Below are 17,016 nucleotides of genomic sequence, written 5' to 3'. Positions count from 1 at the left end.
TTTACACTCAAGTTAAATTTATTCATTTATCACAAGAAAGGATAATGATGAAAAAATATTTTAATGCGAAATACAAACTGAAATACAAACTGATTCGTGACAATCGGTGGCTCTACAAGGAAAACAATTAAACAACAGGTCCCCAGTCCTTGTAGCATCTTTCGATCTTCTGCCTTTCACAACCTGATGGTTTAGTTCCAGTGTAGGTTTCGCACACGAGCTTCAGTAGGTTGTTCTCTGCTTCTTGTTGGATCTTTTCCGTATGCTCTCCATTGATGGTCACCCATGGAACGTATTCGTGCTGCGGTTTTAACGCGTTTGTCTTCATCGCCATCTCGTGCTCCAATTCGTTTCCCTGGGGACCGCTCACGCAAGCTTCTATCGGATCGTACACAATTCCCAAAGTCTTGGCACAATTCTCGGCGACTGTCTTCGGATCCCCAGAGCGTTCGAGACCCTTCTCAAAGCAATGGACAAACGGAAACGACACAGAAATGTTCTTCAGCAGAGAAATGGCGCAGGTTTCGATGAGGTTACCTTGGCACTCCTTTGGACCGTGTTGACATTCGAAGACCCATTTGTCTCCGCGCTTGCTTTCTTCAGCGTTCCCATACGGGACCAGTGTTAGATTGAAGATCTCGCCAACCTTTATAAACGTTGGATAAAGCTGCTGGAGAATAAACAACTGGCAGTCTGGACAAAGGCTTTCGTAGTACAAAGTCACGTCGACTTTGGGTGCACTGTCAGGAAAGCTTGATGCAACGCCAGGCGAGAGGCAAATTAGGCTTACCAACAGAAATCCGAACATGTTTGCAGCGATGATATGCGTTCAACTAAACTGCGCTGTGTCGTGTATTTTTCTCAAACAATCCCCTTTATTTTTTCATCTACGTAACATAACCCGTGTTATGTTAAAAATCACATGCTTTCCTGTTTTCAACAAGATTTGTTTTCATGTCAAAGGCGCCCGATCACGCAACTAGCCGCTAGTTGACTTGATCCAAGACGTTGACATACAGTAATCTCATGGAGCCTTCTTTATTTCCAAGACCTTGACTTTTGTGGTTGGGAAAGGGAAAATTTGAGGTTAATGGTCGGATGAGTGGGAGAGGGGGGAGCGTCACAGAGAGTATAGCTTAGAACTCTTCAGAACCGGTTATCCCAGCCGGCAGGAAAACCTTTTTGCATTATTATGATTATTATACATTGTAGTCACTAACTGTCTTCTCATTGGCTTAGAGCCTACAGCTAATTCTGGGAATCCGCGCAACCCACAGATTAGTGAATAATCTGCTAGCAGATTATTCACTAATCTGTAGGTTGCGCGCGCAATGCATGATTTCCAAGAGCAATCTGTCAGGCATCTGGCGGCGAAGGAAATTCATAGTTCGTTGATTCACTTCTTCAACCGAGAAATAGTTTGACCAAAGTTCAAAAATTGCTAACAGTAAATTAAAGTCTCGGAAAACACAAATGACTAACAAAAATTGGGAAGGAACTATTCCATGATTTAGTAGGACGACCAGCCGGAATTAGCACAAGTTTTGAAACAGATTGAAATCGTTTGTCATTACTTCCATTTCCAGAAAAACAATGTATAATAAAACAATTATTAGATTCGGTTTATGTGATATTCGGAATAATCAAGGTCTCTGTAAGTGTTATCAGCCTCAGCCTTCGGCTTCGGCTGATAACACTTACCTCGACCTCGATTATTCCGGATATCACAAAAACCTCATCGAATAACTGTTTATAATTCGCTCATTCATTAAACTCTGACCGTTTCTTTCCTAAGCAACTCATGTCTGAGGGTTTTTATTTACCTTTTCATTTTTTTTCAGTTTGTTAACTTAGAAAATTAAACGCTCTACTCCCTGGGTAAAATATGGATACCAATAAAACAATTCCCAATTAGAACTGAGACTTGTTTATAAAAAAATACATTGTTTGACCTACGTCGTAGCGCATAGTCTGTTAGCAAACATCCATTTTTTTCCTGTCTTACTTGCGGCAAAGACGTGGGGAGATAATTTTCTCCTTTCCATGATCTATACCGTATGTTCATTTAAAGTATCTCCATTTAGCATGTGGTCTATAAATATATCATTTGTACTACGGTCAGAGTCCTTTCTCTATATTTACTCAAGATTCTCAAAACCTCGTTAAAGTGTTACAGCTGTAGAGTAGTGTATATGCCAACATTTTCTGTTTGATCTTTTCTAGTCTTCGGGTCCTTTTCACTTGTAACCGTGTAAGAATTCTCGCTACCACTCCTTCGCGGTCGAACGTTAAGCGTAAGCAGTTGAGATTTGCCAGCGGTCTTTAAAAGCTCCTTCCGTATGTCTTTTTTGTGCAGTGCATAGACGATAGGATCTATCATGGAATGACCCTTTAGAAGAAGCCGTGAAATATGGACTGCGCTTGGAGGAACTGTACAGCGGTTAAACGCGGAACAAATCTCTCTCCATGACGCAAGAATCCAGCAAATAACAAACAGAGGAACAACTACACAGAACACCTTTATGGTTGATTTTGCACGCCATTTTGTTTCGCAGGCTGAATTTCTCCTTCGTATGCTTCTCTGAATGGAGTTTATGTGCCTGACATGTCTTCGGCTAATTTGAAAGATATGCATGTACGCCAATAGCATTAATGCGCATGGCACCAGTTCGAACACACTGACTTTAATGGCCACAAATACTTTTACTGCTTGCTGTTTCTCGGACTCGGCTATGGGAAGAAAGCTTAGAATGAACGGAATAACACACACAACTAACGGAAAAAGCCAGGCTGCTACTAATAACTTGATCGTCGACTTTCGAGGGACGAGAAGCGTGTATTTGAGAGGAAACACCACAGCAATATATCTATCCATGGTTAGGAAACAAAGATTGGTTACAGAAATGTAAAGAAACAAGTCGTAAACTTTCTTGTTCACATCCCAGTTGCACGGAATGGTCGAAAAATAGCAGATGAATAGCGAGGGAATCATGATTATTCCAACTGTTAGGTCTGAAAACGCCAGTGACAATAGTAACCAGTTTCCAGGATTTCGATATAGCCTTTCTCGTTTGAGTATTATGAAGATAACCACTCCGTTGCAAACTAATGTGATCAGACCATTAATGGCAGTTAGTACCCAGTAATATGTTGGGACTGGGCCCCAGAAAAAGGCCAATTTATTGGAGTCTATGTCACCGGAGTCCGCTGACATGATGATAGCAAGTTTTGTTGCTTGTTTAAATGAATTTTCTGCTTACACCACTTCTTGTCTGTAAAATAAAAGCATTAACAAGATTAAGTTATCATTAAATGTCTAATTGTGGTGGTAGGAATGTCGATTTAATTCTTTCAGTAAGGGAAAACTAGACGTAAACTGGGCAACTCTACAATCAAACAAAAACAAGAACAATAGCTGAAAAACATCATCATTATCAGCAGCGACACCAACGATGCTATGGAAATGATGACATTACACGGCCAGGCTACAAATAAAGCCAAGTGATGTAAAAGTGGTATATATCTGATAGCCCGGGTTAGCTGAATTAAACCTTTACTGGCCCTTTGGCCATTCATACAAAAATGCAAACAATCGGTTTAAGAAATTGGGGTTTTCGAGTTCAACCGCCCCTTCAACTGAAATCAACCCTTAGCAACGTAGTTTTATTTTATATCAATTGTAGCTTGCCAACAGACTGCTTGGCTTAATTTGTCTTCTATTGAGACTAAAATGCTCAACAATCCTCCCGAGTGTTGATTTTTCATATATATAAAAAAACAGTGAACAGTAAAAAGTTGTATTTTTTTCACTGAATAAGTCTTGTGTGACCATATGATGAAAATGCCATCTTACTGAACAGCATTCATGGCAGGTCACGGCTGTCTTGTTATAGTTGTCTGGGGAAATAGAGGGGCGGAAAGGACTTCCGTTATAAACGTAAACTTGTTATACCGTAATAAGTTCGTTATCACTGTGAACAAGAAATAGTCCAGTCGACATATTCTTCTACAACTTTACGTTTCTTCGTGATTTTGGGAGAATCAAAAATACAACATCGTTACTGAAAAACCAGCGAAAAATATCGATGACAAAGAGATAGCGTCACATGGGTTATTGCTACAGCGTCCACTGAGAATGTGGAAAGGCAAAACGGACAATTTGAAGATCTTGAACGCATCAAATTATTATTTCACTCGGAAGTAACCAAGCAAACGCAACGACAGAAAGTTCTGAGCAATTCCTTTTTCGTTTTGTCAAGTTTACGTTACATTGCCCAAGATATCGACAAACTACAACATTTATGTTTATTCTGTTGCGCAAGAAGACACAAAAGAACAGCATGACTGAGAATCTCAGTTGGGGAGAACATCACGCCCTCGCGAAACAGTAAGTCCGGATCGCGAAGAGAACAGATTTGACCAAAAAAAAGCAGGGTCGGGCTCGATCAAAAACCCAGACTGTAAGTTGAACGCCAAAGTGTGAGCTGTAAATATAAAAAAAACCTAAAACCTACCTTCGGTATAGTATTGCCGGTTTTGGAGTCATATGAGTTATTCGCACCCGGTCTTATGGTCGGCGGTGAGTGATTTAAAAGATGCAAATTTTTTGAGTAAACCTCCAATGCTTTTTAAAACGCCTAACCTTTCATATCTTCTGTCAAAAAAGTAAACAAACAGCTGGAATTTACAAAGGTGTCGCTAAAAGGTACCCAAGAAGCCATCAAAAGGTGACAGCGAATTTTAATAATCTGGTGAAGTGAAAAGGTGTTGTCAGTTTTCATTGTCTAAACTGTAGTGACAATTATGCGTAAAAGCTTTTCTAACAAGCGCTCACGCGTGGGGTAGGGAAAAAGAAAACAATGTACTCATATTAAAGTGTAATATAATTTTGTGGCGTTATTAAAGTCCTTCAAAAGCAAGTTTTCATTAACGGTTACTTAATTTCAAAAACGATGTGTTTTATTTCCTTATAAGAGTTTTCAAGTGCTACTTAGCATACGGCCCGCGACCGGAAGTGATTTTCCACAAGCAAGGCTAGCAGCGCATGCTCGACCCTTACTCAACTCATTTTACCTGAATTGCTATTTCGAGAAGTACAGTACATGTTAAAGTTCCGTAAATTAGGCCACAATCAAGTGATCATAAACTTCTTACAATATGTAGACAATTATTTGCAGAGTTATAGTTTTTCAAGTGCAGGAAAAGATAGATCGCGAACGCAAACATTATTTTTTCCGTCGTTTTGCGAAAGAAGGGTTGTCTTGGTGACAAGACAAAGATAGCACGTTTAATTAAGAACTGTCAGGCAATTTGCTTTTACGCCGTTTTAAAATAAATGTATTTACAGAGATGTCAAAATTAATTATTATTCACGACGGGAGCATAAAAATAGTTCACAAATGTTTTAATGTCTATCGAGACCGTGGGGGTGTTCGTTCATTTTATCAGTCCTGTAAAGCAATTTCAATCTCAACATGAAATTTCCTATTAAATTATTTTTTTAAATTGTTTTAAGTGTAAATTTCCGCTCAATATCTCAGCGTGTGAATGAATAAAGAACGGGCTTATCATTTTGAATTAAATTGAAAATAATAATAATAAAAAAAGTTAACTCGTTGGCAAGTGGTGAAATTCGACCCGCTGGGACCCACACGATCTCAGAGTGTTCCGGGTAATGTCCCGAAGTAAAATGCTCTTTCAGCGACTGCAGCATTGCGAGTGTTTGGCTCCCGCTTAACATTATTGAACTCATTTCCGACTCGACAGTTCCTACGTTACGCCGACATTGTTTCGAGTTGCGGCTGTAGTTTGGAGACTAAAATTGAACAGCTCTAAGGCAGACTTGTATGTTTGATCATGAACGCCGGAATTTTCAAAGCAGCAAACATGAAAACTATACCCTCGTAATTTTAAAAACACTAACGATGCCAGAGGCTCGAGAATCCGACAGTGAACTATCGAAGCTTGGGGATAAACTTTTAAGTAACTGTCATAACCTGCATAAGCCTCAGTACTGATCAAATCGCACAGATGCAACCTAAGTATCTACCGGATCGGGCGTGACTCTGTACTGCCTGAAAAACTAAGGAAACAGGCAGCGTGTTGCAATTAACTCGAAGCTTGCAAAAACGTCTTGTGTATAGCCCTGCATGGCGTTTACTTGTCCTGTCTTTCGCTGACTTGAATGCTTAAAACTACTTGACTTCAGTTACAATCTACCTGGTAGACGTTATTTTGTCGTAAATATACGTCTCTCGCTCTGTTGTCTTCAGAGTAGACGGTACATCCGAATTGTCTAGTCGGTTGTAAGAACTTCCTTTGTTTAGCTAGTGTAATCAGTAAACTTCAGCTTGGACATCTTTAAAAAATTTACAGTCGATGTTAAAAATAGAACATAACCTACCTTACATCAGTAAATCAGTCATCGGTCGGTATTCCATTTTTGCGTGGCTGCAGAAGGTGCGTAACTTTGTGCGATTCATTCCCTTTTCAGTCTACAACTAATGTTTTTAGGATTGCGTCTATTGGAAACTGAATCGAGCAGCTGAAACATTTTGAAGGATATTCAAGTTTTGTTTGAGCGTCTTTTTCCTTATCGCCGCTTGATTATTTTCTCTGTAAATTAACTTGTGAATACAATTTTCCCCTATGTAATTTAAATGAAGAGATTGAAAAGAGGTTTATGAACGTTGCATAAACATTTCATTACAGTTATGCCAGAGAGTCCGTAATTGTAGATTTCTCGTTATACCTGTCAACTCGTATTTGTCAAGTAATGAGCTTCGTACCTTTTGTATTAAATTTCGCAGTCATAATGATAGCTAGTGTGAAGTATTTGACTTGACAATGACTTCAAAATGATTTCTGTTCAGGGCATATATAGCAATTAATGTTTCAGCTTTCTGTATCCATGAACTAGTCGCCTGCATGAAAAATTAAGTAAACAAAATACAGGTTGTTCCTGCTTTTCAAGCCCAGTTGTTTATTGCGTCGGAGCTTATGCCTTGTTTTCTTGGGATGAGGTCGCAATTGTTATGCGATTTTTTTGAGCGGAGCAGGACGGCTGTACACAGGCTAATTTGCTAGAGGATCGAGTATTAAATAATCACTTCCCTCCTCCTTTAGTGATTCGTTGTCCTAATCAACGATACTTTCTCAATCACCCTGGGTAATGAAGATAACCTGCCAATCAATGTTATGTCCAATGTTCGGATGAGGGTGTACTAATGAAATCATTTAACGAAGTTTTGTTAATTTGTTAAACTAGATAATTACGCTGAACAAATTTGCACATGCGCAGTGTTAACTGATCATGGTAGGGTGGGTTGTGGTTCGTGACTTTTTTGTGACGTTTTGATTACGAGCTTTTAAACCTTTCTTAGTTTATAACGTTGAACGTTTATAAAGTAGGAAACGAAATCGAGATGAAAATTTAATCAAGTTTTTTTTCCTTGATCAAAAATCCGCATAAAGATACAACCCTGGGAACGAGGTTGCAAGAATAGTATAAGAAAAGAAATAACTTTCTGCTGTGGGAACAACAAGACATAATGGGTTGCCTCACATCTGAGTGATTTTCATGCAAACGGTCATTAACAGGTATAAAAACGTCTGACACATAATTGTGTGTGTAATGAAATAATTTTACCATCTTTGACGCCGGATAACGAAATGAAGTGCCAAATAGCTTTTAACACACATTCGACACTACATTTTTTAAATGTGTTTTTTTAAGCATTCAGCCGTAAAATTTTGTAATTGGAATAGACACTTTTCAATCTTTTGCCCACCATTTTTAATTGTTTTTTGTTTTCCAACAAAAAAATCTTCGTGCTTAGCTTTGAATTTTAAATAACAGTCTACTGAAATCAATGTTTGTGTGTTGGGAGCGAAACTACATTTTTCTCAAAAGCAATTTAAACAAATACGAGAAATTCTTGATAACGCAAGTCGTTACCATGCAAATTATCTTAATATGGTTTCATGTCAAGTCCTAAATCAAAAGCGCCTTACAAAAAAGCAGACGCCGTGTCGACTTGTTTTCACCACATAGTTTGAAATGAATCAAAATCAAAATGTGAAAACCGCAGAATTGATGCTGGTAGAACGCCGGGATTTACAGAGACCCAGTCGTTTAAAAATTAATGGATTGTGCAGATACACAGATCGGTAATGCCTCACAAGACAATTAGATCTGTCGTTTGTTTGAACGCCGAGTTTGTGCAAAAAAGATCATCATGATTCTAAACGACTTGGAAAATCATCTGGGCGCCGTTTATGATCATTTCTATGATAGAAAAGATAGTTACGCTCAAGTAATACTTTGTCTTGAATTTTCCTAGCATTGTTTTTTGCATCTACGTTATTCTAAGACGAGATAATATAGTTTCTTGGTGACCACTAATGAGATCGCGAAAACAAAAGAAAGCTTTTCTTCAAACCTTCCATCTAATTAGAACAAAATCTGAACTTACTAACTTAGACTAAATTGAGAGTGAGAAAGAATGGAATACGAAAAAGAGCGGCAAACAAACGCTCTAAACACGTTTCAGTGGGAAATACGCCCGTAATTTATGTGGCCACCTGTTAGCTTAAGTGCGTCACTTTCTTTCGTTGGTGAGATTGTATGCAATGGAGTACTGAGCCTTGAGATTAATATTCGATAGAAATGCGACAACTGATAACAAAAAGCTTCGACCTATGCAAACTCGATTTGCATTGGTAATTAATACCCTGGGGATTATGCAAATGAGACTATAAAAGGGGTTACATGTGCTCCACCCCATCACTCTACTCGAGGCCGCGAAAGTGGAGAGTTTGGCTTTTGTGTTCAACCCGACTTACTCGATGGCTGAGGCAGATCAAGTTCCTAACGCTGTCGGTGCTGAAGAAATTGCAGCTCAAGTGAACCCGCCAGTGCAGGCGCCGGCTCAACAACCGGGTGAAATTCAACCAGCCGCTGGGGCTCAACCGGTGTTACAAGCGAATGAGGTACGGTTTTATTTTGTTCTGGTTTTAACGTTACGCTTTTTGGACTCTTCAAGTCCTTGGTTGGTTGGCTGATATTTGTGTTGATAATGCCTGTGAGGTTTGTCTGCGCGGCTTGGTTTTTTGCTATTTTTTAACTTAATGCCTGTGAGGCTCGCTGACGTGGCGAAATGTTTATAGTATATTGCCTGTGTGGCTTGCCTGTGCGGTGAATTTGTTTATCTTTTATTGCCTGTGCGAAGAAATGTTGTTCTAATATTGCCTGTGTGGCTTGCCTGTGCGGCGAAATGTTGGTCTAATATTGCCTGTGCGGTGTTATGTTTATCTGATATTGCCTGTGCGGCGAAATGTTGTTTTTTATATTGCCTGTGTGGCTTGCCTGTGCGGCGAAATGTCTATCTAATATTGCCTGTGCGGCGAAATGTTTATCTAATAATGCCTGTGTGGCGAAATGTTGTTTTTTATATTGCCTGTGTGGCTTGCCTGTGCGGTGATATGTTTATCTAATATTGCCTGTGCGGCGAAATGTTGGTCGAATATTGCCTGTGCGGTGTTATGTTTATCTGATATTGCCTGTGCGGCGAAATGTTGCTTTTTATATTGCCTGTGTGGCTTGCCTGTGCGGCGAAATGTCTATCTAATATTGCCTGTGCGGCGAAATGTCTATCTAATATTGCCTGTGCGGCGAAATGTTTGTCTAATAATGCCTGTGCGGTGAAATGTTGTTCTAATATTGCCTGTGCGGTGATATGTTTATCTAATATTGCCTGTGTGGCAAAAATGTTGGTTTAATATTGCCGGTGAGGCATGCCTGCGCGGTAAATGTTTGTTTAATATTGCCTGTGTGGCTTCCCTGTGCGTTGAAATGTTTATTTAACATTGCCGATGCGGCGAAATGTTGTTCTAATATTGCCTGTGTGGTTTTTTGCGGTGAAATGTTTGTCTAATATTGCCTGTGCGGTAAATTTGTTTTGGTATTGATTGTGTAGCGGAAGATTCTTTTGTTCTGTTAATACCTGTGAGGTTTTTTGAATGTGTCTGAGAGGCTCGTTGGCGTGGTGAATTATGCTTTTGTGTTGATATTGAATTTAAATTGCCTGTGTGGTTTGCTCCGCCTCGTGATGTTGATGTTGTCTCTGAATTCTTCATGCGTGAAAATGTTTTTCCTGTAAATGCCTTAGGCCACTCGGCGTGTTAAATTTTTGTTTTGGCGGGTGCTCGTGAGATTTGTTGGCGTGGTAAAAAGTGAAGGGAAACAAATCGAAACAGAAAATGGCACTTATAATTTTAAAGTTTATCTGTGAAAGTCTGTTTTTGTTCTATTTGATGCTTGTATGGTGTAATTATGTGACGGAACGTATTTGGCCTTCTTTAATTCTAATGCTAATGTTTTAATAATAACAATAACAATAATGATAATAATAATAGTAATAATAATAATAATAATAATAATAATAATACTAATGTTTTTTCTATGGTTATAATGGTTTAATGATGTTTATTTGCTCGTGTTGCTCTGAATGTACAACATATGGAAGGGAAACGTTTGGAGAATAAGATTGTTAATAAACGTATCCTCTTGACTTTATTATGCAGCAAGAGGATGACATGTTACGCGTAATGCGGAGGCTGGAGACTTTAGAGAACTCCCAGAAGGCTTCTGTTGAGTCAGCTTTAGAGGAACTGCAAAGTTTCATTAAGATGCCCATGTTCAGCAAGGAGAAGGCCTTGGATTACCTTATCAATTTGAAGATTGTGGCGAAAGAGTCGAAACATCCCAAGTCGGGGTTCTTCAACGCGGTATTGCAGGCTATGAAGGATAAAATTAGGGTCCCGGACTCTCAATTCCAGCAGTATCTTCAAGTCCTATTGGGCGACAAAGATCATGAAAAGGTTCTCGATTCGATTTCTAAAGTTGATAAGGCTATGCGAGTGGCAGCTCCTAGACCCTTCGCGCCTAGGGGTCGTGGGCGTGGTGGTCGAGCCTCGGTTAGATGTTTCGCTTGTAACCAAATTGGTCACTATCAGAGGTATTGCCCCTATCGGCAGACCGGGAATCAGGCAAAGAGAGGTCGTTTTTCTAGTTGATTGCAGAAGCATCCGAAATTGTAAGACGAGTTGTGAACATACCAGGATGGTCTAATGAATATTGTATTTTCGGGATTACATAAATAAATATCCATGTCTGTCATGTTTGTTGTCACAGTATTTTGCTTTATTTCGTTGTCCCGTTTTCTTTCTTTGGCTGTATTTCAAATAGCTCTTGATCAGGGTGAGTGACTCCTGCTGGTTTACCGTTTATCTCGGTAGCCACCAGACGTTCTGCTCTCAGACGTGTTGAAGTCGCTCTCTCCTGGTCAGGAACCCCGTTTCTCATATAGATTTCTTTGCTTTTATATTTATCTGGTTTCGGTTGGTTTAAGGTAAATCCTTATTTAAACCCGTCTTTTTACCTAGATGGTGGGTCGTAAGAGAAAATCCGTGGTCTCCAATGAAGGGATTCTGGAACAAGCAAGTCACTGGGTAGAGTTTCGGAATCAGGTTAAGGGAATCAAGCCGAGAATCAATTCGAATTGGGTGGATATAAACGGGGTTCCTGACCAGGAGGGAGTGACGGAGGTAGTACATTGGAAGGACGTGCTCTCGGGCGTGGCTCCTGAGTTAGAAGCATTTAAATTGAGAGATCCCGATCATTTTTCGGTTGGTGGCTTACATCAAAACGTTGGGGCGTGGGATAATGTTCTCGAGGGCCATCCCCTAGCTGATCGTATTGGCGGGTGGATTCGTGACAAAGTGGACATTCTCCAATTTGCTCGACCTTTCTCTGGCGTCTTTAAGCGAGCCAGGTATTCCTCAGATTTGCCGCCACAGAAACGGTTTCCAAACCATGAGTCGTGCAGGAAGTTCTCGGATTTTATATCGCGAGAGATTATTAACCGTGTTTCTACAGGAGCGTTCAGAGTTTGGGGGGAGGTTGGTGTGGATGACCCCCCTTACCTGGTGCTTCCTTTAACGGTAGAACCGTCCAAACCAAGACTTTGCATCGACGCCAGATTTCTGAATCTTTGGATGAGAGATATGCCCTTCTCTCTGGATAAATTGGCGGACGTACCCAGATTTATATACAGGGGCTCGTTTATGACCAAGTGCGACGACAAATCTGGCTACGACCACGTGCTCCTTTCCGAGAACTCCCAGACCTATTTTGGTTTTAGCTTTGGGGGTTTATGGCTGGTCTGTACGACTTTGCCGTTTGGATGGAAGATTTCGCCCTATATTTATCACACTATTGGTCTTGCTGCCTCGGGCTTCCTGAGAGCTAAAGGGATCCCTTGCTCTTTATATATCGATGACCGTTTAAATGGCGAACTTTTGACTTCCAGTGGTCCTTGGTCGCAGCTCCCCCTTAACAGATCAAGGGAATATCGTCTACTTGCAGCAAGGGCAGCTTTGTTTGTTGTTCTCTCGATTTTGGTAGAGCTCGGCTATACCATTGGCATAAAGAAGTCCGTTTTAACTCCGACTACAGCACTCGAGTACCTGGGTCTTGTTGTCGATTCTGAAAAATTGTCCTTTCTGATACCTGTTCGCAAGATCGAGTCTTTCGCTGCTTTGAGGGAGGACATTCTTGCTTGTAAGTCTTGGGTGGCTCTCAAGACCTTGCAACGCTTCCAGGGGAAGTGTATTTCTTTCTCGTTAGCTGTGCCAATGGCAAAGCTGTTTATTAGAGAAATGAGTGCCGCCATTGCGAGAGCTCCTGCTAATGGCCAGGTACCCTTGAACGAATTCCTTAAGGAGGAGTTGTCCTATTGGCGTTTTTTTGGATAATTGGAAACAATATCTCCCTTGGAAAGAAGAAAAACATTACACCGTTTCTCTCTCTACCGACGCGTCTGGTCATGGTTGGGCTTGTGTTTTACATCTTCCATCCGGCGATCAGAGCTTTAGAGATTATTGGAACCCAGACCAGAGAGAGCTTTTTATATCATCTAAGGAAATGCTGGCTTTGGTTTATGCTATCAAGGCGCTCCCACAAGAAATTCGTAACGCTAGACTTGACGCCTATGTTGATAGTCAAGTTATGATTGGTGCCTGGAATGCGCAGGGAAGTAAGAAATCACCTCAGCTGACGAAAGTTACAAAGCAGTTGTTTTTCGCTTTGTCGTCACGCAACATTCAACTCAACCTGCAGTACCTTCCGTCCCGGGAGAACCAGGCAGATGCGCCTTCTCGAAGACTGTCATCCCTTGATGTTAAATTGTCGGTCGCGGCCTTTGCGGCGGTGGATCAGGCATTTGGGGGATCAGGCGGACACTCCTTTGATTTAATGGCTCTCGACTCGAATGCTCCTATGGGTAGGAATGGTATTCCTCTGCCGCACTTTACCCCTTTTCTTAGCCCTTGTTCCGCGGGAGTAAACCTTTTTTCTCAGGATCTACGGTCTGTGAGCCAGATGTCTAATCCGTACGTTTTTCCTCCTTTCGGCCTGATTGGTCCCGTTTTAAAGTTTTTGTTTGGCTTCAAGATCCCCTTTACAGTAATAATTCCGGAGTTTAATCCTCCATTATTTTGGTGGCCAGAACTTATGGCTCGTTGTTCCGACAAGCTGTGCCTCGGCGAGCAGGGAGACATGAATGTCCTTCTCACCCCCTCGAGGTCTGGTTATATACCGACTCCATGTACGACTAATATGTGGGCATGCCGGATATCTCGTTTCTAGATTGTGCCAGGCCTTTTGGACTTCAGTAACATTTTCCACATTTCGTTTCCTTGCAGACTCTGCCTAGGGTCCCGAAGTTATATACTCCATCTGTAGCGTGTCCTGTATGCGGCTACCCGAATGACGAACATTTCAAATTTTGCCAGCAATGTGGCTATGTGAGGCGATCTGTTGGGGATCATGCTCAGTCGCCCGCAAAGAAATGTAAGATTGATGAAGGCAACATTGCAGAGCGTCTACGGCAATTGTCTCAGCAGCGATCCTCTTCTCGTTACGTTAAACAGAAATCAGCTTTGGAACTTGAGCTTGGCCAATTCCTTGCGAGCCTGACGACGCCAAAATCTCTTTCTTCTGCTCTTCCTGCTGATATCAAAGCCTTCCTTGTTTGGAAAGATCGCGGCGGGAGAACCAAGGTCCACCAATCGGCTTGCCCAGCAGTGTCTCAAACAGGGATGTCTTGTGCTTGTCCAAAGAGACTTGCTTTTGGAACAGTTGACTCGTTAATTGGGAAACTTCGTGCAATATTTATTGAACATGGCAGGGGTTCAGAGTGGCATTCCTTACTTGGTGTGGGGAACCCAGCTTCTTGTCATTCAGTAAAGACTTACCTTGCAGATGTTCGAGAGGAACAACTTAGGGCTAGAATTACGCCTCGTCAAGCGGAGCCAATTATTTTAAGTGATTTAAGAGTTATTTCTGGTTATTTAGAAAAGATGCTTTTGAATAGCTCGGTGCTGAGTGCGGTACAAGTATTTATTTATGCGAGAGATCAAGCTCTCTTTAAGGCCTTATTTTTTGCGGGTGATCGAGCAGCAGATTTATTGCAAGTCAAGGTATCTGATATTTTACGTTTTCCCGATGACTCAGGATTTTTATTTAATCATGTTTGGACGAAATCTTTGAGGTCAGGAGATGCCAATGTTTTTGCGTTTAAACGAGGTTCCAATAAATCAGTTTGTCCAGTTCGGGGTCTGGAAATGTACTTTAATATTTGTAAACTTCTGGGTATAAGGTTGTCCCCGGGCTTCCTTTTCCGCTCGGTAACTAAATCAAATTTGGTGGGTCCTCATTGTTTAGAGTCAGCGGCCGCTCAGGCGAGACTGAAAATTTACACTTCCTTATTAAGTAAACAACTATCTAGCGACCATTTTACTCTTCACGGCTTTCGTAGTGGGGCGGCCGTGTCCCTAGCCCTCGAGGGTGTAAGCCTCCACGAAATCATGGATCACGTGGGGTGGAGAAGTAGTAAAACGGCTCTACACTACATCAAGCTTAAACAAGTTGTGAATCCGGCGGGAGCGGCAGCAAAACTGGCAGACTTGCCCTTGGAATCAGGACAGTCATACAAACGTCTTAATAATTTGAAGGGATTTTCTCAGGCCTTTCCGAATGTTTAGTATAAAGCTGGACACTGGAACACTGCTTTCTAAATTGAGAATTGTCAAGTGTTATTGGCGTTAAGTATAATTATTTAGTGTTTAAGTTAATTATGTTACAATTAGTGAGGATTGGGAAGAGTAAAGTCATGTTTGAGTTCCGAACGTGAGAAAAGTGAACATCTTTTGGTGTTAAGGTTGAGAATGGTGGTGAGCTTGGGGAAGGCCAGAGCGATTCTCCATATCTTATTACCATGTCATTAATAACAATACCCAGGGTAGAATATTACACTATGCAAACTCGATTTGCATTGGTAATTAATACCCTGGGGATTATGCAAATGAGACTATAAAAGGGGTTACATGTGCTCCACCCCATCACTCTACTCGAGGCCGCGAAAGTGGAGAGTTTGGCTACCCACCCTCCCCCCCTAATCGAGTAAGTCGGGTTGACCCCCCTCAGCTCCTATCCTCGCCTGGTCTTGGGCTTGTCCCAGGCCAGAGCGATTCTCCATATCTTATTACCATGTCATTAATAACAATACCCAGGGTAGAATATTACACTATGTAAACTGTAGAAGTGACAGCAGCGATGCTTTTTTACAGCTTGTTCGCAGGCTATCTAATAAAGATGTGCTGTAGTTGTTATTTTAACTGTAGTTACGAGATAATTTATTTCGCGCTGCTCTCCGATTAACCCGATCGCCTGAAACAAGCTTTTTTTACTGACTAGCAGCGTTCTTTACCTGAAAACGAAAATTTAAAAGATATGGCATATATATCTACCTAAGGTCAATTGCGTCTTTTTAACCCCTGAACCAAATTTCCTTGCGGAAATTACGGAAATAAGCATCAAGCGCATGTGAAACAAATAAGTCATCATTTACTTACCTGCTAGCTAGCTAAAGCCAAAGCGGCCTAATCGACAGCTTTTTAGACTGAAACGATTTGGTGCGATGGAGCTCTTGGCGTTTCACTTGAAAAGCGGGATAATGGGGGGATGGTCGTGCTGTTTTTCGGCTCTACGTATAAGCCTGATTATCAGCAGCTGTCTGGCGAAGGAGTTAATTTAATGATTATTTGATCAGCCCAAGTGGCTGTTTATCTACGCTAAAAGCCACAGTGTTGTGTGGACTTTTGAAGGTTTTAATTAACGATTGCATTTCCTTTCCCAGTGTTTAGAATTTTTAATGAAATCTCATCTTCAGTGCTCTCAAAAGACACAATAACGTCAAGGCTTCGGTTGATCTACCAATATCTTTTCTAGAAGAATTCTATACCTTGATAATTTTCCATTTCTAAATAATAACTAGTTTTGATTTTTATTCCACTAATAAGGTTTACAAAATGTTTTTTGAATAAAACAAATCTCGCTCTTACGAAGTAACACTAGATGAGATCTAACGTCTCTCAGCCAAAATTAGACGCAAACGCCTTTGATGGCCTGGAAAAATTGCCATTTTTTTAAATTGATCATGAAAATCGTTAATTAAGTAAACCAGGTAATGACAACTGTAATGAGTTCGATGATTAGGATGGCATGAGTAAAGTTTTGCCCTTTTAACTTTCTTCAATATAATACTCAGTTGCAACTCTAAAAGTAAACACAAATAAACTCTGGTAACGAACATGCAGTTTGAAAGTTATTTTTTTCGGTATAACTGTTCTGCTAGTAATTTTATGTGGCCAGTTATTTTAAGCTCAAAACACGATATGCCGACTAAATCAATTGTTCCAAATCAATTGTTCAGTAATATGCAGAAAATAAATAGTGGATGGCCGTTACCAAGGTTGCATCTGACAGCTACAAATTACTTAAAGTGCTACTATGACCAAAATTTTTGTTTTTCTTTTCGTCTTTTTCTAAAGTCAATTTGTTCAATAAGTCTATATTTAACTAGCGCGCTAGAATTTAGAACGTTGCGAGCAATA

General features: G+C 40.7%; 3 protein-coding genes and 1 pseudogene across 5 annotated transcripts; 2 read left to right on the top strand and 2 right to left on the bottom strand.

The window, feature by feature from the left end:
* On the bottom strand, positions 1-893 carry LOC144649454 (gamma-interferon-inducible lysosomal thiol reductase pseudogene; annotated as a pseudogene).
* A 145-nt stretch (positions 894-1,038) lies between these two features.
* LOC144649440 (octopamine receptor beta-2R-like) lies at positions 1,039-16,498 on the bottom strand. Of its 3 annotated transcripts, XM_078508930.1 has the most exons (3): positions 6,404-7,065; positions 4,515-4,651; positions 1,039-3,272 (listed from the first exon to the last, which is right to left on the bottom strand). In XM_078508930.1, the coding sequence occupies exon 3, from the start codon at positions 3,212-3,214 to the stop codon at positions 2,171-2,173; it is 1,044 nt and encodes a 347-aa protein (XP_078365056.1). In that variant the 5' UTR covers positions 3,215-3,272; positions 4,515-4,651; positions 6,404-7,065; the 3' UTR covers positions 1,039-2,170. The 3 variants fall into 3 exon arrangements, with proteins under 3 accessions (XP_078365056.1, XP_078365057.1, XP_078365055.1); XM_078508931.1 differs by lacking the exons at positions 4,515-4,651; positions 6,404-7,065 and adding an exon at positions 15,976-16,498; XM_078508929.1 differs by having other exon boundaries at positions 4,515-7,065.
* On the top strand, positions 8,706-11,229 carry LOC144649457 (uncharacterized). The gene is made up of 2 exons (XM_078508946.1): positions 8,706-8,991; positions 10,585-11,229. The coding sequence occupies exons 1-2, from the start codon at positions 8,848-8,850 to the stop codon at positions 11,074-11,076; spliced, it is 636 nt and encodes a 211-aa protein (XP_078365072.1). The 5' UTR covers positions 8,706-8,847; the 3' UTR covers positions 11,077-11,229.
* On the top strand, positions 11,446-12,816 carry LOC144648134 (uncharacterized). The gene has a single exon (XM_078507767.1). The coding sequence runs from the start codon at positions 11,446-11,448 to the stop codon at positions 12,814-12,816; it is 1,371 nt and encodes a 456-aa protein (XP_078363893.1).
* Positions 16,499-17,016: the final 518 nt, after the last annotated feature.

This window comes from Oculina patagonica, chromosome 4 (assembly GCF_052425735.1).
Source record: "Oculina patagonica isolate OP01 chromosome 4, crgOcupat, whole genome shotgun sequence".
Lineage (NCBI taxonomy): Eukaryota > Metazoa > Cnidaria > Anthozoa > Scleractinia > Oculinidae > Oculina > Oculina patagonica.
This window is presented reverse-complemented; position numbering and strand designations above follow the sequence as displayed.